The 27,764-nt window shown below is 31.4% G+C and overlaps 2 protein-coding genes and 2 long non-coding RNA genes across 8 annotated transcripts in view; 2 read left to right on the top strand and 2 right to left on the bottom strand.

Annotated features, from left to right (window-relative positions):
• Positions 1–228: 228 nt before the first annotated feature.
• Positions 229–27,764, bottom strand: part of LOC139906797 (uncharacterized) — an 87,934-nt gene continuing 60,398 nt past the window's right edge. The window contains exon 4 of the long non-coding RNA XR_011782741.1: positions 229–396. This is a non-coding gene — a long non-coding RNA (uncharacterized lncRNA). The remainder of the gene's footprint in view (positions 397–27,764) is intronic.
• Positions 5,059–7,179, bottom strand: LOC139906798 (uncharacterized). Its single transcript, XR_011782745.1, has 3 exons — positions 5,619–7,179; positions 5,437–5,565; positions 5,059–5,374 (listed from the first exon to the last, which is right to left on the bottom strand). It is a non-coding gene; the product is annotated as an uncharacterized lncRNA (long non-coding RNA).
• LOC139906808 (zinc finger MYM-type protein 1-like) lies at positions 15,245–19,599 on the top strand. Its single transcript, XM_071892187.1, has 3 exons — positions 15,245–15,583; positions 15,701–19,093; positions 19,150–19,599. The coding sequence occupies exons 2-3, from the start codon at positions 17,714–17,716 to the stop codon at positions 19,255–19,257; spliced, it is 1,488 nt and encodes a 495-aa protein (XP_071748288.1). The 5' UTR covers positions 15,245–15,583; positions 15,701–17,713; the 3' UTR covers positions 19,258–19,599.
• Positions 25,907–27,764, top strand: part of LOC121126809 (uncharacterized) — a 40,922-nt gene continuing 39,064 nt past the window's right edge. The window contains exons 1-2 of one of the 5 annotated variants that reach the window (XM_040722152.2): positions 25,907–26,178; positions 26,368–26,424. In XM_040722152.2, coding sequence (XP_040578086.1) covers positions 26,404–26,424 — 21 coding nt within the window. In that variant the 5' untranslated portion in view covers positions 25,907–26,178; positions 26,368–26,403. Of the gene's footprint in view, positions 26,179–26,367; positions 26,425–26,786; positions 27,458–27,764 lie in introns of those variants that run through there. The other 4 variants (XM_071892173.1, XM_071892182.1, XM_071892180.1 and 1 more) reach the window with 4 other exon arrangements.

The following is a 27,764-nucleotide window of genomic DNA, read 5'->3' as shown; positions in this document are numbered from 1 at the left end:
TATACAATTGTGCACAGGATAGATATATCTCTACCGATGAGATCTAACTAATTATTAATAATAAAGTATATGTCAAAATCCTAAAATTAGACAATAAATATACTAATAAAAAAAATGTTAGAAATAAATCCATCTTACAGATTTAGAGCAAAAACTAATTATGTTGTAATGTCCGGGGATATTACTCCTTATTAAGAGCATCAAAAAAAGATTTCCCCCGGATTATTTATGCTTATATAACAACATACTATTATCATGAAGGATACACACAATTGCTAATTATAATGCTACACCCAATGCAACTACTCCCGTTGTTGTGACCATTTAAACAGTTGTTTTTGCCTTTTATGAGTTTTCTAAACACCATTTCTTGGAGCCTATCAACCATAGCTAAGCCTTAAGTGATAAAAAAGTAATATTTATTGACTTTGTAATATTGGAAAACCTAATGATCATAACTATGTCTTTAAGTGAAGAAACTAGTCTCAGACAAACTAGTTACGAACCATCCAAAGCTACTACCCCCGTTGTTGTGACCATTTAAGCAGTTGTTTTTGCCATTTAATGAGTTGTGTATCATAATTCTTGATATGTTTACCTAAAATAGAATCATATTTTATGGTTAGATTTAAAAAAATTGAATACTTACTGTCAGATAGTACAAAATTCAGAGTTCCATTTCGAAATTAGTAAATATTTTATACTTTTTACTGATAACTTGATCGTTATTTGGTTTGGATGACTCAAGACATGCTGAAAATTATCTCAACTTCACAATTTACAATGGGGTATTTCTATAAATGACATCATTACCAATATTCTCCATTAATTTAATGATTGTTCCTCGGGAATGTACGTCTTTACCCGTGTATTTCTCCATAAATTTTTTGAACGTAAGATGATTAGCATTAGATGAATATTCACGCTCTTGATATGAGATGAGGATAATGAGTGGCGTGGGATTCTAGAACGGGGACTAAAGGCACATTTATATCGACAAATCCGACAATCTATCTATTTCTCATCCGGTAAGTATTTTCCAAATTCCTGGGCCTCCATTTTCATAGATCCAGGCAGAAGGCGACGTTATTTTAGGCATTTTATTCAGTTCTCTATCGACTATCAACATCAAATATTATATTAATATTGAATAATAAAGGCGGGAATGATAACGTTCTTGATATTACTTAATCAATGATGCCATGCGTATTTATTCTTTTCTCCTCGCACGTTTTTCTATTCTTACCAAAATTATCAACCTTAGATATGAGAAAGGGTAGTATATCTTTATTAAACAAATACTTTCGTTATACCCTCAAAAATCATAATAAAGCGGGCATCTGATAAGTACTGATGTGATTATCAGTGAGAATCACATCTGAATTTTAAACAATGATACCATATGTCTTTCTCCCCTCCCCCCTTCTCCTCGCATGCGTTTTTCTCTACGATAATATCAACTATAGCTATGAGTTATCAGATTTCGTCTCAACTCTGATGTGGACAGATGAATTTACAAAACATACGTGGGCTGCTATATATAGTTCTAGCCTAGACTACACTAAGTGTTGCCAGGTGCAATTTGACATTTCGTAAGTTTGACAATTTTGTAGCATAATCGTACTCAGAATGTTTTGACGTACGACCATAATTTGTGTTGTTTACAGTGACTTGGAAAAATTAATTTGGCAAAAATAATGGAATTTAGTCGTGAACACTTGTGCGATCATTTATCACAACTTTCGACGTGGATTATCACGACAAGAGTGCATTGATGAACTGAAATCTTTGTATGGCGATGAAGTACCATCCTATACCACTGTAAAAATTGGTTTAATAAATTCAATCGTGGCCTACGTTCACTCAAAGAAGAATACCGTGAAGGTGTTCCAAAAATGGTCGTTGTGCCAGATAACATTGATGCCGTGCGTGAATTGATAATGCAAGATCTTCTTGTTACATACTGTGAGAGAGAGGTATCCTTGGGCATATTTCTTGCACCAGCATACATTCGATATTGCATGATTATTGGCTGCAAAAAAAGGTTTGTTCTCGTTGGATCCCGTACAATTTGAGAATCGCTCAAAAGAAGGATCGAGTCGATTGGTGCAAGGAAATGTTGAAAAAATACGCTGGCGGTGCTTCAAAAGACGTTTATAAGATCGTCACAGGTGACAAATCAGGGATCTATGCGTATGAGCCCGAAACAAAACAACAATCGACCGTGTGTGTATTCAAAGACGTTGTTCGTGGAGGAAGCCATTCCAATCAAATGGTCACCTGTTTCCTCAGCAAAACTGGTCATGTGGCGACTGTTCCACTTGAATATCGTAGGACGGTAAATTTTGAGTGGTAAATCACAATTTGTTTGCCTGAAGTCTTCGGATAAATTTGAAAAACGAACAAGAGATGACGAATCATTGTTCACCATGACAACGCAACCTCTCACACATCGGCTCAAACCAGCGCCTTTTTGACCGGCAAAACGTCGAATTGATGGGTCATCCGCCGTACAGCCCTGACTTGGCATCCAATGAGTTCTTTTTATTCTGCAAATAAAAAAAAAAATTTAAAAAAATACGTGGTCTACGATTTTCGTTGCCAGAAGATGCTTTGAAGCGTTTAGAAACCATGTTTTGGAGGTGTCTCAATTAGTGTGGAAAATGAGCTTCGACAATTGGTTTGAGCACATGCAAAAGTGTATAAATCATGCTGGAGAGTACATTGAAAAACAATAAAACCATTTTTGATGATTAATATTTGCATTTTCATTATTAGGCCAGAAATATGTATATATATCAGCCTACGTATTGAGTGGGATGACATTCAAATAGTTCGATTGAGGGGTCCTCGAGGAGTAGGATCTTTAAAAAAGAATGTGCATTCTCCTATTATTTTCGTTGTTCAATGTTATGGCAGTAAACCTTTGATTTATGAGCCATTTTTGACTTCATTCAAAACTATATTACGTGTATTTAGTTCTTTTTCGGAAAAGGCTTCACTGGAGTTGGAACAGTTCTTTTTCGGAAAAGGCTTCACTGGAGTTGGAACAGTTCTTTTTGGGTGCTCTTTTATTACTCTACTAGCTTTATTAAATGTAGAAATATTCATCATTCATAAAGAAGAAATAAACTATAGTCAGTCTTTATTCTTAAAATCTTGATTATTCGTGGATGATAGTTAAATTATTGTGCCAAATGATTATTTTCTTTAATTGACTATTATGTTGATTGGTTTTTATAGAAGTTACGAATTATACAAGAAAATAAACTGTTATACTTATTCTGAATTAGATATAAAAAAATGCTTTAACCCTAAAATGTTTTTTAAAAATTATTATTGACTAAATAACTATTTAGGGTGTATGCCGATGCAACATCCATATCATACGAATATCTAATCACACTTACCAACATGGTTGTTATGTTTCATTTAATAGTTAAAGGTCTAATATTAATCAGTAATAGCTGATGTGATGTATTTTTACTTGGATATATGTATATCGTGGCATAGTCTTATTGCAACTTGTAAAGATAGTAATTTTATTTATCTATCGTTTTGTACGTACCCTTCCCTTCTTTACCTTTTTAGTGTGCAGAGGGATCTTGGCAATAATAATAGAAATTTCATTCGTTTAGTCATCCATTTTTTGATTTTTTTGTCCACAACGACGCCCCCTTCCCCATTTGTAGACAGCAACTCCTGATAGCTACCCCAAAGTTATTTTGTGGGATTGTACGTTAAAATAAATTAAAACAAATTCAATTTTCTAATTATACATTTATTTCTATATTTAGTGCGCATCCACGCAAAAAATCAAGAATCGGTAAATTATTAATGTTTGAATTAAATTATTTAGTGCCTTATTTATTCCTTCCTTGGGGGCAAAGGAACTGATCGTGATATGATTTGTTGGAAGACAACTTCTTGTAACCCATTTTCTTTAATGATGGTTTGGAGAAGCTTCCAAAGTGAAAGGTGTTGGGAAGACTGGAAATCCATATGCCAAGATTTTACAGAGCTATTTGTTCTAGGTAACCCTTCTTCTGTTCGTATATTCATATTCCATATAGCTCATGGATATCGTGGCTCTGTCCTAGTTCTTCCCATATATATACCGATGTAATTGTCTTCAAAATAATCGGCAATGACTCTGAGATCCTCAGGAAAGGTTTCTGTAAGGATCTCAAAAGTATTGATAATTCTATTAGGAGGTAGGAAAGCCAATGCAATAAGACTATTTATCTGAATTCGTATATCCTCATTTTCAATATCAATTTGTTGTAGCCCTGACTTCTGCACTTACCTCCACAACAACTGGCCCAAATGAAAAAAAAAAATAATAATAATCCAACAACTTTAGTCATAGGCATAGTTGATAATATTGTAGAGAAAAACGCGTGCGAGGAGGAGGGGGGAAAAAAGACATATGGTATCATTGTTTAAAATACTGATGTGATTATCATCTGCCTGCTTTATTATGATTTTTGAGGGTATAACTAATGTATTTATTAGCAAAATGTTTAATGAAGATATACTACTTATAATTGACTTCGACGTTTTTTTATCCGTTACAGTAGATTTGAAAACGTCACACTCCATGAAATTGTAATTCATTATGAACCTTATTCTCAGAATAATAGCTAATGAAACGACAAAGTAGAGTATTTGAAATATATTTGAAGCTCAAAGTTTAAAAAAGAAGGCTTTAATTAAATATAATCTACATACTAAAAAATAAACCATTAAACATTTAAGTTAAATATACAAAATTAAACAATTAAAATCATATAACTATTAATAATAATAAATTATAAGTACATAATATTGAAATAATAGATTGATCCAAATAATATTTTCTTGTTCTGACATCGGAATTCAGTTAAATATGTCATAACTTTAGGTTGCAATACACAAGTGAGACGTGGAGTTTAATCAAAAAGATAATCACCCCTCTTCTTCGTGTGGAAGTTGCTATATACAATTGTGCACAGGATAGATATATCTCTACCTATGAGATCTAACTAATTATTAATAATAAAGTAAATGTCAAAATCATAAAATTAGACAATAAATATACTAATAAAAAAATTTTATAAATAAATTCATCGTAAAGATTTAGAGCAAAAGCTAATTATGTAGTAATGTCCGGCGATATTACTCCCTATTAAGAGCATCAAAAAAGATTTCCCCCCGTTATTTAGGTATGCTTATATAACAACATACTATTATCATGATGGATATACACAATTGTTAATTATAATGCAACACCCAATGTAACTACCCTCGTTGTTGTGACCATTTAAACAGTTGTTTTTGCCTTTTATGAGTTTTCTGAACACCATTTCTTGGAGCCCATCCACCATAGCTAAGCCTTTAGTGATAAAAAAGTAATATTTATTGACTATGTAATATTGGAAAACCTAATTATCATACCCAAGTCTTAAAGCGAAGTATGTAGTCTCAGACAAACCATCCAAAGCTACTACCCCCGTTGTTGTGACCATTTAAGCAGTTGTTTTTGCCCTTTACTGAGTTGTGTATCATAATTCTTGATATGTTTAGCTAAAATAGAATCATATTTTATGGTTAGATTTAAAAAAAAATTGAATACTTACTGTGAGATAGTACAAAATTCAGAGTTTCATTTCGATATTCGTAAATACTTTTTACTGATAACTTGATTATCATTTGGTGTGGATGACTGAAAACATTTTTATATGTATTTCTATAAATGACATCAGTAACAACATCCTCCATTAATTTAATGATGGTTCCTCGGGAAGGGATATGTTTACCCTTGTATTTCTCCATAAATTTTTTGAACGTAGATGATTAGCAATGGATAAGGTTATATTACATGCAATAAGCATCGTTGTGAGATCAAAGTTAAAGTCTGACTTGATGTATTCATCGTCAAATTGATTTTATAGATGAATATCCATACTCTTGTTATGAGATGAGGATAATGAGTGGCGTGTAATTCTAGACAGGGGACTAAAGGCACATTTATATCGACAAATCCGACAAACCATCTGTTTCTCATCCGGTAAGTATTTTCCAAATTCCTGGGCCTCCATTTTCATAAATCCAGACAGAAGGCAACGTCATTTTGGGGATTTTATTCAGTTCTCTATCGACTATCACCATCTCATATTATATTAATATTGAATAATAAAGGCGGGAATGATAACGTTCATGATTGATAGAAGAGGATGTATATTATTTAATCAATGATACCATAAGTAATTCTTCTTTTCTCCTCGCACGCTTTTGTATTCTTACCAAAATTATCACCCTTAGTCATAGGATAAACCTCCTTAGTTGTAGGTATCGTATTTATTTCAAAATCAGATAATACACTGATGGGATTAAATGTAATTCCGTATGTGTTCTTCATTAATTCATACCTAAATCTACTGTATGTACCGAGGCTTTTGTTCGGAAGAAGTGCATATACACATGGAATTACTGTGTCCATGACCAGTACGTGTACCGTAAATAATTGGTAAAATAATAGTCGGACTAACTTTAAAAGTCCCATCCACAAACCAATGTTGGTATCTGCTTATTATTTCTAAACACTTTTTAGTTGAATAAATAATTATTCGATTTTCATCCATTGATCCAGAATCGAATAATAAAATTGATTAACCTGAGTTTGAAAATCTAAGGTTGGGTGGGATTTTTTTATACACACCTGGAGGATCACTGTTATCTATCCTTATTCGTCTTATGGGTTGGACTAAATTTATATTTTTCCTAATGACAATGCTCTACAATCTAGACAGCATAAAGTTCTTTTTGGATTTGAGTACCTGGAGTTGTTCTCTGACAAATTTGACTTTGACTCAGTCAATTTTGAAAACCAAACGTCTGTTTCACAAATATCACTAACCTTTTTTATAGCTTAGTTTCTAAGATTAGAAACTGCGTCTGCGTCTGGTGTATTTTTTGCTGACGTCACTTCTTTGATAACTTTTTATTAAATAAATATGCTGGTTGTTTTTTAAAATACTATAGAAACGGAACGCTAAAGTCTTATTTTAGGCTCACAGGGAACTTTTTTAAGGTATTTGACTCATAATATTGATTATATTCAATATTACACTAAGGTAGGGGCCAAACAATAGATTAATTGTTTATTATAGGGAGATGTTATCACAGCAATGACTAAGCAAATAATGAAAACAAAAGAAGAGAAAGTCGATGTAACAGCCGTTTTTCCTTTTCTAATCTGTTAACAGTTATTTACCGAAACTTGATGCCAGCTTTAAACATAATAAATAATATCTTTTTTTTATTATTATTACGCATACGCTCGGTTGATTTATTACTTCTTGGAGCATGTATTTACACAGTCCTAAAAAAAAATGACAACTTAGTACATTCACACGGTTCTGGGAGGGTCTTCCTTGTACGCATTCGCCTTGTAACACTTTTTTGTGACGTTTTTGCCTTGTAATGTTGGGTACCTAAACCCACCTTTCCAGATTTATAAGATGGCCTTAGCTATTTGAAACTCTGATAAAACTGTATCACCCTGGGGACGTAAAAAAAAAATCATTGGAAAACGCTGCAATTGCACAAAAAGTCTTGTATACATTGTATTGTCATTTGAGGTTGTTGATTTTCTCTAAATTGATTTTGAAGTAGATATAACAATACAAATCGATAAGTTCAATTTAAGAATATCATTTCCATCTGACTTGAGTAGTCACAAATACGGCTTTAGAAGAATGAAAACTTCAAAAAAATATTTTTTCATCAATACACAAAAGGAAATTAAATTAACAGACAATCCAAAAATGAGACACTTTAGTAGACACGTTAAGATAATTATATAAAATCTTGACTGTAATCTATTTTTATAATTTATATTTACAAAAACAAAAATTAATATGATCTATTTCGATCAGCTCTTTGAGAAAGTAGTTCTCTTGAAGTTTCATTTCGCCGATGTTCAATATACCATCCTAGGAAAAAACTTTCAGAGTTTTTATAATTTTAAAATTGACTGTGAAATAAAAATTATAGTTAATATCATATTAGTAAATGATATTGCAATATTAAACCTCAAACCGTGCACATAAATTTATCCTTTCAATCCTTAAAGCTCAACTATACTATAGATCAATCGAGTTATTATATTTATCAGCCACTAAAGAGGATGCTTTATTTCGGAAGGGTCTTGAAACCATGCTTTTCTTCCATTCGTTAGGATCCAAAATCCTCACAGTAATAGGAAGATGGTTAATTGCCATATATAATCACAAAATATGTATAAGATATAAACACACAAGATTGCAAGATAATTTACTCCCAAAGCACAGGAGGGAAGCACACAAGTAAAGGGTCGAAACGAGCACAGCACAATTTATTATTGTGATAAATTAATTAGAAATATAGATATATCATATTTACACATTCATGTAAACTTTCATGGACGAAGTCTCCATCTTGATCTATTATAAGTCTAGTAGAAGATCCCGGTGAATCTAGATTTTTCAAAAAAAGTCATGTTGGTAACCTGCTAAACATTTTTTCTCGTATATTAATTATTCCCCCCGTTGAATTATGGACTCTATAATTGTTCAATTCATCACTAACATTTATGTTTACGTTGTGATGAGATTCCGTGTTCTTTTTGTAAATAATTATAATCATATATTTGTGAATAAAGGGATTATACGTATCTGAGTGTTAAGAGTCAGATAAAACACCCCCTATTTTGAAAATTCAAACGTCATCAGTAGGTATTTGTAGGAATGGGCATTTCATAGAAGGTGGAAGTGAGATTTAAGGTTTAAGTTGTAAAAAATATGACATTGAATGAGCATGAAACTTAGTAGTCGCAACCTGAACATCTTTTTTATTTTCATCATTATTTTATTCTTGAAGTTAGAACATCTTACTATAAAGCACTAATTTTGTAAGGGAGTTATAGGTAGTGGCGGATAAAACATTTGATGGAAGGTGGAAGTCACTGTTTCTAGTTGGTAATCTGAACCAAATTTTTTTATTTTCCAATGCTGTTGTCATTATTTAATTTCTGAGAAATATCAATGTGAGTTTGCTTGGGGGTTATAAGTGTAACTCCTTTTCATAATTGAGGATCGACACTGGAAAAATTGCAACTTAAATGCTCTTGCTATATATTGAAGGGGCTCTAATAAAACGTAATGGCAGCTGAGCTGCTCTTCTTACAAACATTCTTCAAATTGTCAAGCTGACAACGTTAATTTTCTGTTTATTTTATTTTTACAATCTGGAGAGACACATATTATTCATTTCTGGTTATAGATAGGGTTAGGCACAGTGATGAATATTCTATGTCCCGCCGGTATGTTAAAATGAAAAAAGAAACCTAAAATTAACGTGGTAAACCTCTCAATTTGAAGAATGTTTGAAAATAGAGCAGCTTAGCTGTCAAGACGTTTTATTAGAAAAGCTGTGAGCAGTCCTGAGAGAGATGGAAAGAAAGAAAACACAAATCATACTCCGTATAACGCAACCTCTGAAGCTTACCTTTTTAGTTAGTTATTCAAAGGATATTGTTTATTACTGTAGTGATACTTAGGGCTATTAATAATGTCATCAACTACATATGTGTGACTCGTAAAAAGTAAAGGAATCTGTTCTTGAACAGCAGCAAGTCTTCTAGAGTCCTTATTTCTTCCTCAAATCACGAGGTGGATCTACTTCATTGTCGTCATATGGGATTCAAGATGTCAAATTTTACTTCAAAACCGCTAGTGTATTTCCTTTGTTATAGTGGTTGAGGATATCACCCTCCTTAGGGAAGGGCTTTAATGAGAGGAAGATGAAAAACACCACTCAGGTTCCTCATTAATTTGGATGGGCCTTTCTGACCTTAAATTTCATGAAGAAAGGATATAATAATCTATGTTGGTGAATACATTTTAGGATAATTAGTAAATGAGTTTTCCTAACTGGCATACTACAATGTCAACATATAGGATTATATCTAAGATATCTTTATAAATGATCAAACCCGTTGCTTTTATCGAGGAAGAGTTATCGGCAGAAGTGTACGAAGATATATCATATTTTATTCATAAATTTATATGGATTTTTACGGTAGTCCGCCGGAATGATGAATGATTTCCCTTGCCACCAATGAAATAAGCCTATCAATTACTCCTCCTAAGTAATTTTCCTTATCCTATTCATTCCTAGCCTTACTTTCATCCTTTGGCTATGACTTCAATACCTTGTAAAACACAACGTTAATATAGCAACTCTTTTTGTCGTTTTTGTTACTAATGATCCCATCATTGACTTGGGATAAGCCTTATATCAATATATTTTATGAGTCTTCATTGATAATCTCTTAATAATATAAATTTCAATTTTTTCAAATAATATAGAATTAAAGCTTAAGGAAAAACGAAAAGTCCATTCCTGAAGGTTATCAGATTATGGTATTTGTGAGCTCCTTATTTTGAAGTATTGTATTAAGATAATTATTACATTTCAGATTTAGTGTTTCTGTAATCTTCATCTATAATAATGGACACAGTGACTGGTCTATTTAATTGCTTGCTCGAACTTAATATAGTTATTAAGAAACTTACAATGACTTTGCTTCATCAATATTTGAAGAAAGTTAGATGCCTATTCAGAGACCATCTACTGAGAAATATGGATACCTATTATAAACGATTGGAACAACGGGATAGAGTCCAATTAAACGAAGCGTATTGTCATTTTAAAGACGTTAATATTATATTCATTCAACAATAAATTAATATTTAAATAGTCTCTAATTATTTGATTTTAAACCGCAAAACCTAACCTAATAAGGAAATTTGTGTATAATATAGTGATTATTATATTTTATAGCTTTATAATACAATTTTTAAAAACTGAAATATATTGTTAAAATTTCTTGTCGCTTGTGTTTGATAGTTATTGCATAATAAAGTTTTGTTAATAATTTAATTTTTATATATAAAAAACAAACATAAATTACTACTTTAAAAGCTCTCCATTTTTCATAGAAAATCGATGAAAAGAAGCTTTTTTCAAGCAACTTTTCCAATTTTATAAGATAGAACTATTCATGTAGATGGCATCTATTTTTTTTTTTTATAAAAAATACTGCTATAAAATTTGTGTATAAAATGAATTTAGAACGGATAATTATAGTCAATTTATGTAATCATTCAATGTATTTATTAAGGACTAATAAAGAACTAACATATTTCCCTTCGTTATTATTAATAGAAAAAGGCGAGCTTCTGAGATTTTGTTGACTTATAAAATTTCCACTCATCCATATATCTAGTAATTCATGTATAATGGTAATGGCTCTTAGTAAAGGTATGAAGAGAGTTGATCTTATGAACAAGAAACTGCTGTTTACAGTTTATCTATCGAATCCTAAGTCATTGACACGTTTTTGTTACATAATTTGCGTTAATACCATTAATAATTTAGTTTTCTTAATTGCAAAATTGTTATTGCGAAGAATCGGATTTAATATTATGAAGTGCACCATAAATAATTTCCATTGTCATTGTTGAGACAAACAAAATTATAAAAACGTCATTGAAATTTTTATTCATGTCACATATTTACTCGAGTTTCATAAAAACATAAATGAAATTGTTTACTGTACTAGTAAAAAATAGATCTGATGTTATTTTGATAGCTTCTAATCTTCCTTTACGCATGTTAAAATAAAAAAAAATGTTATCACACACATACATATATTTTCAAAAAAAAAAAAAAATGTTATCACACTATTACATATATTTTCTAAAAAAACTTTTCAATGTACTTCCAATGTACAAGTCCAATGTTAGTTATTTTTTATTTTCCATTTAAGAAAGTATAATCTTTTTAAAATAAAAATAAATGTGAAATTAATTAACATTATTGTATTTCAAAATTATTTAATATTTATATAATAGCTTTTAAAGGGTAAATTAATTGATAAATATTATTTGATCGTTGATAATTTATGTAAAAATATATGGAGTTACTACAAGGATTCTAGATTTTTGGCATGCCATCTTTTTAATTATGGCACTATAGTCCAAAAGATGTTCAAAGTAGAACAACACAGTAAAACCCAAATTCACGAAAGGAATTTGAAACTGTATACAAGTCATATAAATAATTCCAATTATGAACATTCTAATTTTACAGAAGATATAACCAAAATGTTTGTCTCCTTCAATATTCCACTCCATATCGTTAATCATCCAAATTTGGTTAAGTTTAAGGGAATTTACACTAGAAATGTAATTCCCTCTTGCTTCCGCACCAAGTCAATGGAGTCTCAAAGTAAAGTAATGTTGACCAAGATTTTAAAAAAAATTAAGGGGAAGGATATATTTCTTGCATTGGACGAAACTACTGATCCTCGACAGCGGTCCATGACTGCAGTGTTGGTTGGTCCTTGATATGGTTAATTTTTGGGTCGTCCTTATCACATTAATTTGGAATGATTACATGAGTTCCTGTAAAAAGTATCAGCAACGTTCTTGTCTCTTATTTCAGAGGCGAAAGAATGAAGGTTTTCATTACCAACTGAGCTTTATATTGTATTAAAGCAACCAAAAACCTTAAACAACATTTTCCAATTATGTTGCACATCATTTGTCTTGCTGATAGGCTGAACAGAATAGCAACGCTCTGACTTGATTTCTTTTAAAATACAAACTCTATTATCTCTGAAGTGGATATATATATTTTTTTAATTCAGGTGATCTAAAACAAAAAACACTTCAATTCAGTCAAAGAGTATATGAATGTTATGTATAGAAGCTATGATGCAATCTATAAAACAAAAGATGTTTTGAAGAATTATCCACTTTTGTATGAAATAATGTTGATTTAACACAATTTAAATCCAATTCAATAACCAATAAAGCTTTGAAAGAGAAATGATCGCTACTCCCAAGTGTAACTATCATAGAAAATCTATGCCAAGATATTGCACTTGAGCCTTTCAAAATTAATGTCTGTAGATGATAGGGATACATCAAATTTAGAAAATTGCCACCATAAACTATCAATCATGATATAGAGTTTTGAACATACAAAACACTTCTATCGTTAAATTTAGTTCCGAGATGGTTTTCAACGTGATGTCGTACATAAATGCAGCAAAAAAATCCCGTCTCACGAAGGCTCACGTCAAGAATATGATAATCAAATCGAACAGTGGTATTAACTATGAGGATAGTTGAATGACTTCATAATTTGTAAATATAATAATATTAATAAATAATTAAAAATGGTTACTTTAATTTTAAATAATATATACCTATTACATTTTAATCTATCATTTTACAACAATTTCCTTATGAAATTTAGCTACTTAAAAGTATAAGAAATTAATTAGATAAAAACTAAATAAAAAACTAATAATAATACTTGTATGGTTTATGATAACATTTATCTATCTTCATAAATCAATGTTCCATTTCACTATCATAATATCCTTCACATGACCCTCCGTCAAATCGGACCTTTTCTCTAAATCTATGTATCACATTAGACTGAAAACTCTCTCACAATCAGAGTTAATAATAGGGAGGGTTTTCGTATTAAAAAAAAAATCGCTATCGTGATTGATGGTTTCAGGTGCCAATTCACTCAATTCGATGTATCCTTTTTTTTTTCTCTATAACCTCCAGACATTTAGTATTGAAAGGTTCAAGTGTAATATCTTGGCATAGATTTTCATCGATAGTTACACTTGTGAGTAGCGGCAATCTCCAATGCTTTAATGGCTACTGGTATTGGATTCAAATTGTTTTGAATAAACTCTATTTCTGAATAAAGGGACTCATTTTTCAAAACATCTTTTACTTTTTTTTATAGCATTATGGTTTCCATCCGTACCTTTAATATACTGTTTGACTTAATTGAAGTGATTGGCATAGTATTCAACTGCTTTAAGCCAAGATCTTTAACGCATAAGGATAGATGCTGGTGGGAGGGGAACTTGGCATAAAGTTGTAAATTTACGTTTTCTATCACCTGAATTAAAAAATACTTTCTTCACTTCAGAGATGAGAGTGTTTGTATTTTCGAAACAATCAGAACAGAGCGTTGCTATTCTGTTCAGACCATGAGCTAGACAAGTGACATGCAACATCATTGGGAAATGTTGTTTAAGGGTTTCGGCTGTTTTCATAGAATATGAAGCTCCGTCGGCAATAAAAACCATCAGTCTTTCGCCTCTGTAATCTGAGCCAAGAACGTTGCTGATACTTTTTACGGCAACACTTGTAATAGTTCTATTGTCGGCTTTGGTATCATTTTCCAAATTAATGAGATAAGGAAAATCCAAAAAATAACCATCTAATGGACCAACCAACACAACACAAGAAACGTAATGAATTATTGTACTTACAAAACCAAATCTCAAGTCAATACTTTATCTCAAACTTCATCACGAAGCAACTTTATACGTTTCTAAAACTTATGAAAATAATCAATACAAAGTTCGTAGTTACAGATTGTTTCATTATATATGGTTAATGATCATGAATTTTGATATGTTTTCTCCTCAAGAATGAAAAAATAATGATGATAACTGCAAAAATACGCTCCCGCTTTTGAGGACATATAATATTCATATCTGGTTTGCATACGAGTGAGTGCAAGGAGAGGGCGGGGGCGAGACTTAAGATGCTATTGATTAAAGTTTATTTTAATAAGTCAGATGCCCATGATGTTATGATTTTGGAAAATGCCGTGTTTTTACTCAATATTCCATATATCTATATTATAGATTTACTTCATTTTTTTACCTTCAAGTCGCAAATAGGATAGTTATAGGATGAAAAATCAAAAACTAACTATTATCGCTTTACCAGAATTAATACATTGCTTGTAAATTGATGAATTAATGTATTATAACTTATATGTGAGATAGTAAGTAAAAAAAAGTAGTTTAGATTATAAAAATATAACTAAACAACAATAAGTTATTATTAAAAATATTAATTAGAAATGTTAAAAGAAGATATTTTCAGAGAATCAAACATATTAAACATGACAAAGGATACTATATAAAAGTTATTAAAATATAATAAAAGAAGTATATTCAACAAATTGCACAATGGAACAATAGGCACGAGCAAACTAAAAAATCCACCAGGGGTGTGACTCACCGTCGCTTTTGCTAATATAAGTATGGATTGCTTAAGAGCGCTAGTATCGCTTAAGATTACGTCAACTGTTGTGTGAAGCCGGTGTATTGGTTAGCTATTTTATTTTTAATAATATTTCATCTTTAAAAATTGCAATATTGCTGTATTTCATATTTGTAAATTGTTAGATAGTTAATATTATAATTTATACAAATGCCATCGTCTTGTGTTGTCAAATGAAGATAGATGTTTAAATGGCAGATTGTTCTGAGACGAAAGACGATAATGATTCACTCTGGAGGCCATCACCATACTCTGTGTTATGTGAAATACACTTCAAGCAAGAATATTTCAGAATACCAAGACTAACACTAGCTTCCGAGGGAGGAAAATTATATCGGCATTTGAAACGAGATGCTGTCCCATCTCTTTTTACTTGGTCACAAGTAAGTAAAAATGCAGTTGATAATTTTCTTCGTTCGATCCATATTTAAAATGGGCAAGTTTAAGGTCTTTAAATCTTCCTAAGAAATTTTAATTTATAAGCCCACACTTTTTTATAGAATAGTAACATAATTAATATCGATGAAAACAGCATGATTATGACTCCTGGTCAATACTTGGATGTGTTAGTGGGGAGCTACATACTGCAAACATCAACAAGGGAATTTTAACTCCAACAGAAGACGAATATGACAAATCCGAACCATGACCACAAAGGATCAATATATTCAAACTACTTGAAACAAAGAAGAAAACCTTCTTTCTTCGACCTATGTTTTCGATCCAAAACTATGTTAATAATCCATCAGGTAGATGAATGAAATACTATATATCCTGGGGTATTCTATAGAAGGATACTAAAGTTGCATTTTAAATCAGTATCTTTGGTTTTGTAATAGAAAAATGGTAAAACATATTTTTTCTTAAATAACTTTATTCTTATTTTTTAAGAGGAATATTTATCCACCTTTAAAATATTAATGACATATCATGTAGAGTAGTGTGAATTTGACTGTTACAATTCAATTTATTCCTGCAATTAATTGCAGTGATTAGGTTCTTGCACTTAGGAATAATTCTTCACCTATTGAGTTACTTCTTTATTATATTATATAAAAAGATAATATATACGAAATGACTTTGTATAAAATGTAACGCAACTTCATATACATAAATAAACACGCAGCTCATCAGACTACTACACAGAAATGAGTAACTACAGTCACTTCTAATTTTTGTATTTTTCCCTTGAGTCGCCATTATTTTCTGTGTCTGCAGTAACTTTCTTTTCAGACGCACACAACATTTTTCGTATGGAGGACTCTTGAAATATTTAAGAGCGTGAGATTTAGTTTCATTGAATACAAGATAAATTAAATTATTACCGCTTAAAAGGGACATAAATAATAGTTATGTACTTTTTAGAGTGGATTGTTGCAGTAATTTATTAATTATCAGAAATTTATCACGGGAAGCGGAAAACGCATTTGAACAGGGAGTTGGTGATTTTTTCTATCTGTCAGAAGGAAATTCAGAAGAGCAACTTTAATGATCACAAAGTTAAACTCCATAAGAATGACCCCAGCTGCAAGTATCAAGTGAAAATTGATCATAAGAAGCAGAAAACATTGAACTTTGCTGTTAAGAAAACTTCCTCTGCTACATTCTCATCATCAGTCACTGCCTCCTCCTGTCCCGATGACCCTGCTCCAGTTGAGGCCTTACTGCCTGAACCAAGATCTGAAAAGTCCGTTTCTGCTGAAGAGAAAGTTACTGCAGACACAGAAAATAATGGCGACTCATCAAATTACCCCAGCGGACGGATTTCTCATGGAATAAGACTTCCTAATCTCGATATCGGACCAATCTTCTCTCCCGGGCAGCTCTCTGTAGTCAACAACAACAATATTCCCTCTGCAGAGGACTCTGAGACTAGTGACAATGTCCAGGGAGGTGAGAAGAGCAAGACTGAGGAGATGGAGTTTGTGGACGGAGGCCCAGAGTACCCTGTCGTCTTCACGAGCCAGCTGGGTGACCCGATACTTACCGGGCGGGAGCCAAAGCAGAAGGACATCCAGACCAGAACCAGAGTGGAGACTGAGCGGGAAACTGTGCCTAAAGTCGAGAGAGATCATCCTCTACAGCCCAAGTTACAAACATACAGTCCTCAGATAGATGACAAATACTCCAGAGACTTTCAATATCATTGGTTCCGTAAGTTCCCGTGGCTAGAATATGACGAGTTTGAAAAGTCAGCCAAGTGTTTCGCCTGTTCCAAATTTTCCATTTCCAACCTTGGGAAATTTGAGTTCAAAACATGGAAAAACAGTTCCTCGTTGAAAGTTCATTCTAACAACAAAAAACACAAACTGTCGATGGAAAAGTGGATCAATTTCCTCACATCAAAGAGAAAGAATACCTCGGTTCTCGGCCATGTTCAGTCTCAACATGCTGAGGAAGTCGTGAAGGGCGAGCTTATTTGAGGTATCTTTTCCAAACTGTTGGATTCCTCGCTAAGCAAGGATTGGCTTTTAGGGGCGATTCCGAAACAAGAGAAAAGTTGACGGAATCTAATGAAAACAATCGAGGAAACTTCTTGGAGCTTTTGTCCCTGCGTTCACACGACAATCATATTCTCAAAGATAAACAGGAGGCAGAAGTCAAAAATTTGGTTCAGCTGGGCAGGTTTTGCCAAATGGACTTCACCTGACATCCAAAATGAGCTGATAGAGATTATAGCATCCAAAGTGACGGAAAATATAATTGAAGATGTCAAGACTTGTGCCGGCGATGATAACTACTGGTTCTCTGTGATTGTTGATGACACATCAGATATGTCAAACACGGAGAAGTTCAGTATATCACTGGGATATCTGACGAGTGAAGGCATCAAGAAAGAGAGCTTCCTCAAGTTTGTAAAAGTTACCCAGACTGACGGGAAATATTTGTTTGAGAAGCTTCACGAGGCTGTCAAGGATCTCGGCCTTAGCCCCGCCCGCACTGTCTCCCTGGCCGCGGACGGTGCCTCCAACATATCCGGCATCAAGAAGGGTCTTACCGCCAGGTGGAAGGAAACAGCCCCACTGTGTGTCTGCATCCACTGCTACGCCCATGTCCTCAATCTTGTAGTCAAGGATCTTCTCTCAGATATAACCCTGTTGAAAAATACAATGGGGACAGTACAAATTTTATACAACTTCATTGAAGGGTCACCAAAGAGGTCAGCAATCTACAAGTCGGTGAAGATAACAAGTAAAGATGAGGAGCATGCCAAGGTGATGACCCTGAAGAACCAGTCTGCTACCCGCTGGAGTCTCCGCTACGATGCTGTACACGCTGTAGGGATGGTCAGAATCATGAAGACCCTCATAATAATGAGAAAAGATAAAGATACATTGTCGAGTTCAACAGTAACTTCTCTGCTCAACAGCATCTTTAGTCACGAATTTGTTTTCGGCATTGAACTGTTGAAGACACTCCTCAGACACACATCTAGCTTGTCAGATGAACTTCAAGGCAGAAAGGTTGACCTAACAAAGGCCCAGAAACAAGTCAACCTAGTGATTAGAACTCTTGAAGATCTTAAGAATGAGAAAATCTTTGAATCAATCTGGAAACTTGCTGAGTTGAAGTCGTCTGAGATGAAATCAGTATTTGACCAGGAGGACTCAATTGATTTGGAGTTCAAGGAGGCGAAGATTCCAAGGAGAATAAAGTGGAAAGGAACAACTGAATCCTACTTCCGTGAAACACATTTCGATGTTGCAATCAATAAGATTGTATTAGAGCTTGAGAACAGATTTTCCACCGACGAGACAAACATCACAATGGATCTCATTGCAATCGTCAATGACAGTGAAGTGGAGACCTGTGTCATTGAACGTGTCGCCAAGCACTACAGACTTGAAATCGAGCAGCTCCAGTCAGACCATGCAATCTTCCAGCAATTCAAGGTTAATATTATAATGTTTCATTTTGCATTATATGTTTAAAATTTATGTTTCTCTAGGCAGTTACAAATTGCTGCTGTGTTAATAAGCTCGGGAGTGTTCCGTCTGATGCCGGAGCTATACAAGGTGATCGTTATCCTGGCCTCAATGCCCATCAGCAGATGTGAGACGGAGCGGTCATTCTCCTGTCTCAGAAGGCTCAAGAACCACATGAGGACCACCATGGACCAGGAGAGGCTCTCCTCCCTCACCCTCTTGAACATGGACAGGGTGATGGTGGACAAGGTGCTCCATGAAGACATGGACAGTTTGATTGACACCTTTGCGTAAAGGAAAGAGAGGAAAAACTTCTACTTCTAATAATGATAAAGAACACATGCATTTTTTTCTTCATTTTTTTCAAACACATCACCACGTATACATGCGAGTTAAGAACATCAAGACTTGTGAACATAATTTATTTTCTGTCGATGTAACCGTTTCATGGTATATTATAATCTCGTTCATTATCTTCATCCGTTATCATTTTAAAAATATTTAAGGAGGTTTAAATTGTTTGACTTAATTGTATAGTTCAAAAATTTTCTCTCATTCTTGCACCGTGCATTTTATACTGCATTATACTCCTTCCTTTATGAATAGGTCGGCATTGACTTTCCGTCTAGAGTTTTTCCTTTTCATTTTATTTTTCCCAATGTATGCTTGAAGAAAATAATGGTCAGACAGTCCATTGGACGATATTCTTGCAAGATTTAATCTATGCTGTAGCATTTGCCCTGTTTAAATATCCCACGTCACCACTGAAAATCAACCGTTCACCCTTGTAAAGTGGACCGAAAAATCTTCCTGACATACGGAACTGTTCTTTTCTAATCCACCTTTATGATGACTCCCATTCAATCTTCTAAACCATCTGAAATTACTCATAATCCAGCATTTCTAGGTGTCTAAAAGTCCAAGACCTCCACAGGAACTTTTTTCATGAAGTCTAGTCCATGATATTGTGTCACACATTTTCCCATAGAAGATTAATCTTCTCTTGATTTGGTCAATTATTTTTCTTTTTCTTCTTTGTATGGAACAAAACACATTAAATGACTAATCTTGGACACGATCATTTGATTTCATACAAGTACTCTTCCAGGTAGATCCAAACAGTAATTTTGAAAGTGAAAGTACATTAGTTTCAATTTACTTTCTATTTCTTCAAAGCTTAGGTCACTTGTTCTCTCGACCTCTATACCTAATTGCTTAGTATGTGTAGTTCTTCTTAGTTGTGATTTTTTTCCTTTGGTTCCCTCCCCATAGTTATCACTTCATTCTTTTTTTCATTTATTTTTAATCCACTTTTACTTCCAAAGCCTTCTAGCACTTCCGTTAATTCTAAAATTAATTCATTATAAAATTTGATTAGAGGAGGCAGTATATCCTTATTAAAGAATTTAGTACTTAATATAATTTCCTCAATATAAGTATCTTCAAATGTAAAGACTACAAAAACATTTTGATCTCCTTGCTGCTCGTAGCCCTGACCCAGAATTTGGGAGTAATAATTATGTTTTATTTTTAACTTAATATCACCACAACAAATCTCCAAAAATGGATATTTAGATCTTGGAGCAATTTTATCATAACGTCCTTAATAAAGACATTTTACCTCGATGATTTAGTTTTTTTCTACAAGTACATCGGGAGATTCAGCCAAAAAAGGACATTCTGCATCAATAAAAAGCTCACATTTGTTAACAATTTTTTAGTTAATTTTGAAAACTTTTTTTATACCAGTCAATAAAATCACTTTCATAAAGTCTCAAATAATAGTTAATAATAAAATTAAAGGACTATTCTCAATAGGTGACTCAACTTCGTCTGAAGTATTTCTCTAGCTGGTAGAAAGTATTCTTTGGCCGGATAATCATAATTATTATTCATGGATGTTTATTATTTTTCCACAATGTAATCACTGGTGATGTGTTTACAAACGAATATAATAAACAACGTACATGTTCTATTAGATAAGAAAGTTTTGTACAAATAAGTTCAACTAAAAAAAGGAAATTATAATTGATCGCAGAATCCAAAAATGATCTCATTTTTTCTCTCAGTGGTCTGAATTATGAAATATCTAGGTTTATGGTAATTCAGGGTTATTTTCGTTCAGAGTCCTTTTTTAACCTTAATACAATTATCAAATTAAGGTTCGATTAATAAAACTAATGTAAATGCAAAATTATTTATTTATTTATTATAAAAATATTTTTATTATTCTTTATCTTTTTTTGAACTTGATATTTTTTTTATGGTGAAAAAGGATGAAAAATAACACTTTCTTTAGATTTTTTTAACTTATTCATCATGCGTAGTGATAAGGACTATCATAGCTTATATTATAGAAAAATATTCAATGTTTTGTTTAAAAAAATCTATTTCAGAGATATCTCTATATATTTTTGTTCGATTTTTTATTTTTTAAGTGATCTTCATTTTTTTTATCTCTATATATTTTTGTTCGATTTTTTATTTTTTAAGTGATCTTCGTTTTTTTTTTATTTTTAGTTTATTTGCAAAAATATAATATTCTTGTTTGATCATGAATATTATACATTAGCACTATTCATAAAATTTAAATATATTAAAAATACACACAAAAACATTTGAGTAAATGGAGAGACTAATTTTAAATCTAGGTATGGGTTTCATCTATCTTCATTTATTAAAAACGGAAAGACTTCGATGTTTTTTAAGAATTAGGACAAAAGAAGAGATCCGAATTACTTTATTCTCAATAATCTATCTCAAGAGATGTTCGAATTTGGATTGCGGATACCACGAATGCCGATAGAATGAACATTAATTTGTGAACGACAGGAGCATGACATATGTTATTACTGAATTAAGACCCTTGTAAAATACGGGCTGATCCCTTGTACAACATTTGAAGCTAAGAACACTTTGAAACAATTCAACCAGTTGTTCTTGACCATATTACAATATTTTTAAGACTTTATCTCGAAGATTATGTTCATATTCATTTAGTAATATGATAATCATGAATTTGGAAAATTAGTTGTTTAATTAATTATATGATTATTTGAGACATCACTAAAAACTTACCTAAGTTTTTCCCGAAAAATAGATGGTACACAAACCAATTGCACACTTTTTGAACCTAATACCCCTTTTGAGTCAATTCAGTGAGTTGTTCCTGCCCATATTACATGTTTTTCTAACGCCTTATCTCGAAGATTATAAACATTTAACAATATATTAATTCTAAATTTGAAAAAAAATTATTTATTTAATGAATATTTGAAGACGTCAATAAAAACTTACCCGAGTTCCCCCAAAAAAAAAAAAGAGATGTTAAATAAACCAATTCCACACTCTTTGAAGTTAATACCCCTTTGAGTCCATTCAGATAGTTGTTCTTTCCCAAATGAATCATGAATCAACTTAAAATGGGATCAGTTAAAAAATACAAAATGGAACAAAATCCTTCAAGTTAAATATTTCTTAAATAGGTCTTTTTTTTTTAAATTAAAAATCGAATATTTTTTCTATAATATAAGTTATAATATTCCTCATCAATATCGATGATAAATAATTTATAATGGTCTAAGGAAGAGTGTCGTTTTTCAATCCTTTTCAGTCAAAAAATGGAAATATATCGAGTTCAGAACAAGATACAGAGTCAATAAAAACACATTATAGTCATAAAAAACACTTTTACGTTTGTTTTGTTAATCTTAATTTGTTAATTTTTTAAAGGGTAAAAATGACTCTGAACCCTATGAGTTCCGAATTACTATACCTCCAGATATATCAGAATCTGGACGACTAAGAGAAAAACTGAAATCAGTTTTGGATTTTGCTCTCAAAGATAAATTCTATTTTTGGCTTTAATTCATTTCTACAAAATTTGTGTTTCCAGTGTAATTAAATGTAGTAGAAAATGAAGTTCACTATTAAGAAGTTAAATCATAAATCCAACAGCTAAAAAAAAGAAAAATCATTCTTTATATTAACAAATAAAAAATAAACCCGATTTATATAACTACTTATAAGAGTAAGTCCTTCATTGAGGATAGAAATTAAAGTATTTCCAGCCTATTAGCCCTTACTATATACTAGGTATTTTACAAATAATCAAAAATAACTTAATCAAGGGCTGTTAATAGGTTGCTGTGGTGTATATTAACTGTATAGCTTCGTTGATACCCAAATCACATATACGCGGTTTCAAACAATGCTGTGTTCGTAATTATTCTGATTTCCCGTATTGTGGGGTATATTGTCCTGATACGGCTATATATTCATGTAATAAAAGTGTCTAATTTTGCATAAGGGGGGAGGGTGGGGATGTCCTGTAAGTATTTGATTTGATACTTAGACTAAAAAGGTTGCTGAATAAATATTGTATAAGTTCCGATTATTTAAATTTTACAGTATTGAAATGACCAAATTAAAAATCAAGTAAAAATACAAGATTAAGATTTAATTTTACAATTATTTTATATTTACCTTTTATGGCATACATTATTTTAAATAATTTATGATGAATAAAATGTTTTTATTGTCCTAACCATGCTTTAAAAAAAAAAAAAAGGAAAAATAATAAAAAGTGGACTTTGAAAAATAATTTATCTAATTTTCCAACGTGAATTTTATATAACTCGGATATTTCTTACTCCCAAAAACCGTAATAAACGGAGATCTTCTGTATACTTAAAAAAATGTATTTTTTGTGTCCTATATATGCATGTAAGATATGAAGTTTATTTTTTGTTGATTACTGAATTAGAAAAAAAAAAAAAAATCCTGGTAAAAAAAATTATTTAGTGGCTTATAGAATTTAATGAAACTTTTCCAGTTGGTATAACAATGACTAAATTTTACTGGATTCAACTTGTTGTCGATCGGAAATAACAACTTTGTTTAAAACACGAGTTTTACAAAGTCGATTTTGATTGTATTAAACCTATTGAAAATAATTTTTTTTACACAGAATGGTAGGAGACAAAAAATATATTCGTTGCTATAGATCATTGTTACACCAACTGTATTATTTATTCATCTCAATTGTAAATAAGAAACAAAACTTTACAATTCTAATATTGTATATGTTAGGGAATATAACTTTATGAAATTTTACAGGTTCATAGACAAAATCCTTAAGTTTACTGAATCATGTGTGTATCCTACTGGAGATGTCCGGAAATTAAATAATATATTTATTTTTTAATACACAAACTTTCAAAAGACGATTTCAAATGTATTAGGGCTATTAAAACAGAGTTGTAGCTTAGCTCATGAAAAATAGTTAGATAAAAGAAAAAAAATATTATTTGAAATTTACAAAGTAATAAGTAATATTATTTAATTTTCGTAGAAAAAAACAAACAAGAAAAACCTCTAAAAATAAGTATGATGATGCTGTTATGACACAATCTATTTTTGTAACATGCCTATAGTTACGGAGTATAAAGAGTAATGAAGGTTCTTTTGAGAGAGTTTTGAAATGCGAAAATGTGAGTAGCATAATGCCAAGACAAAAAGATACCTTGAGTGTTTATAAGAATGGAGCCAAGATCAAAGAGCAAAATCACCTCATTTTATGTAATCTACAAGAACCTCATCACTTCTTTAATCAAACATACCTATAGCACAAAATTGGTTTTTCTAAGTTTGAATAGTTTAAAGCTATGAAACGTGTGTTAGACGGAAGTTATTCTGTATGCATTTACGTAATTCACAAAAATATGAAGCTCTTCATTCATAGAGCTAAATTAAATAAATTGTGTTGCATGGATAATTCAGACTATCATAATGTTAGACCACAATCACTCCATGATTTCCTCATAATTCTCTAATGTGATCATCCCTCTATAGAATGCTGTCTCCATCAATGTGGAATGTGGGGTGAGGAAATTAAAATTAAAAATATAATGTCGCAGATTTTGGAGGATAATATGATTAATGAAATAACCTATAGAAGATGTACTCGTACCAAAATATACAAGTCATAACATAGCTCCATGAACATTAAAGTCCTCCCAAGAATGTGTTTCTTAAGGATAATTCCCTGAAATCGGCGGAAGAGGTATGAGGGGGGTACCTACCCAATCCTCAATTGAAGAATACCCCTCATCTATCAGCTCATTAATGTCAAAGCCTTTAGAATACCTTTCACACAGAGAGCAAAGGAGAACAGAAATCTGACCGTCGTCTAAATATTTAAGAATAAAATATTATTCAGCTACATAATTTCCACTTTTTAGGTACAAACTTAGACTCGATGAAATATTCAAGGACTTTTGCAGTCTATATGAGGACTTATTTCCAGCTTTGCTATAAACCAAGCAATTTATATCTGAAATTGAAACGAAATTTCAAGAAATAAAATATTGACAGTGAAAGTCAAACTAATTTCATTACTGTTGTTGGATTCGACTCTGGCCTTTACAAAACAATTAATTCTTATTTACTTCAATTAACATAAGCAACGGGCATCCTATGACAAAGTACACTTTTAATTATTTGCAACTGTCCACGAAAAAAAACAAAAACAGATGATCCACCTTACAAAAAGGCAATCATTAATGAAACCTAAAATCATTGAATGTTTATATTTGAATATATGATATTCAAAAGTCATAATATGGTGTTTTTTTATCAAACTTTTCTTTTTTGTATTACTTCTAAAATATCCGCATGCGTAAGACTTGTTCAAATCAAAAAGATAGTATTTATCTGTGAACCAAGTAAATTTCTAGAAAGCAACTCCCGGTACGTAATGTGTTTCGGAGTATTTATATATTTGGCTCAAAAGTACAAATGTCCTTTAAGTAACATTCCCTACTAGCTTTCGACGATTTAATCTTTTAAAACATTTTTTTAAACAGTTGGTTCATTTGACTTCAGCTGGTGCTACATATAAGTGTTTCATCTTTACCAAATTCAAGCTAAATAATTTCAACTTCATTTTGCTTTCTTACTTGGTCTTAAATAAGCTTGAACTCAGTATTCTTGTTCATCAATTGGTTAATTATTGTATTTAAATAATTTTTAACTTTTATTAATTTTTGAAGGTATACACAATTAATGCCACTTACAAAATTTGGATGATTAAAAATATTATTGAAATAATGTAATTATAATAACATTTTTTTTACTAAGAAGTATATTTGGACTTTGTCCAAAATGTTAATTATAAATAAATGTTCTGATAAGATATTAAACTCAAAAAATTAATTTGTAAAATAATTGTCTGATTTCAGATAAAAAATTACAAAAGTTAAAAACTTCATTAAATAATGGAATTACGACAGTATTCAGTAAGTATAAAAAATGTAATACTGTGACATTATTCAATATAGGGATGAGCCTTTTTTTAAGTATTGATGATGGAAATTTTAATCATAGTTACTAAAAGGTTATAATTGATTTAAAACCTTTTGATTCTTCTGTACAATCATATGTATCAAATAACAATAAAATTGGTAGATATAATTTATAAACAGTTTTACACTTTCCTATTCATATGAGTAAACATTTACCAAATTACCATATATAATTATCATTTATCCTTTTTCTTTCATTTTATAGATTTAAATGAACTCTATGCTGTATATATAAAAAAGTTTTTGTTGGTGTGCATTTATAGCTGGTAAATTGAGTTTGTTAATCTTAGATTTAGCTTTCCTAATTACGATTAACAATTCCTTCCATGAATGTTATGACCTTAATAAAATCTTCCTTTTTATTGTGAATATTTTACTTAATTTAGCATATTTATGTGCAATGTAAAAGTTACATGAACGATAATTCAGTGGTGAGGAAAAAAAGTTTAACTTCCTATAGGGGTAAATAATATGCACATAATTAAAATTTCATTTTTCTTGTGGTACTTTCATAAATTGACTTTACGATATAATAGCTGAAGTAAAAAGTTCTGAGCGTTTTTCGCTAGATATCTTTACTGAGCTACATCTCACGAATAATAAATTGCATAAAATAAAAGGTTAAATTATTATTAAAAGGTTAAGGGTACATTTAAAAAAAGTTCAATGACAGTTTTGTGTTTGGTAGTGAAGCCACTTGTGTTAAAGCGTTCCAAAATTAAAGTAAAAAGAAAGAGATAATTTGATACATTCTTCAGTATCACTACGACCAAAGTGAAAAGTTAGAACAGGCAGCCAAAAAAGGTGTGCTGTTTATGGGCTCTATACAGTATCGAATGCAACAGCAAAGCGGTGACTCCAACAATTCCATTCTGGTAATATGTACGTCGAAGATGAGGTATGCTCTGGTAGGACAATCATGGAAAACGTCGATAAAATAATGGAAATCGTCAAATTGGAACAGCAGGTGAGCACTTATTCCATTCAAAATGGACAAAAGTTATCCAAAAAATCGGTGCAAATTTGATCTAAATCAGATAATCCCAACTATGTTAATTTTATTGTCAGAATAAAGTGAAAAAACGGTCAGAACTTTTTACGTCATCTATTATATTTATTGAATAAAATGGACAAATTTACAAAAAAATTGCTTTAAAAATGAAAAGACAAATAGAAATAAAAATTTGTATAGAATTCAATTTGATACCAAATAAAAACTGTTATGTTTGAATAAATTCAAATTAATAAATGATGAAAATCTACATGATAATGTC

The sequence above is a fragment of the Lepeophtheirus salmonis genome, chromosome 12 (genome assembly GCF_016086655.4).
Source record: "Lepeophtheirus salmonis chromosome 12, UVic_Lsal_1.4, whole genome shotgun sequence".
Taxonomy (NCBI): domain Eukaryota; kingdom Metazoa; phylum Arthropoda; class Copepoda; order Siphonostomatoida; family Caligidae; genus Lepeophtheirus; species Lepeophtheirus salmonis.
This window is presented reverse-complemented; position numbering and strand designations above follow the sequence as displayed.

Excerpts from the sequence above, each read along its gene's own strand:
- LOC139906808 (XM_071892187.1), top strand. The coding sequence starts at position 17,714 with ATGAAAACAATCGAGGAAACTTCTTGGAGCTTTTGTCCCTGCGTTCAC. Across the intron at positions 19,094-19,149 it reads CAATCTTCCAGCAATTCAAG|GCAGTTACAAATTGCTGCTG; the intron begins GTTAATATTATA and ends ATGTTTCTCTAG.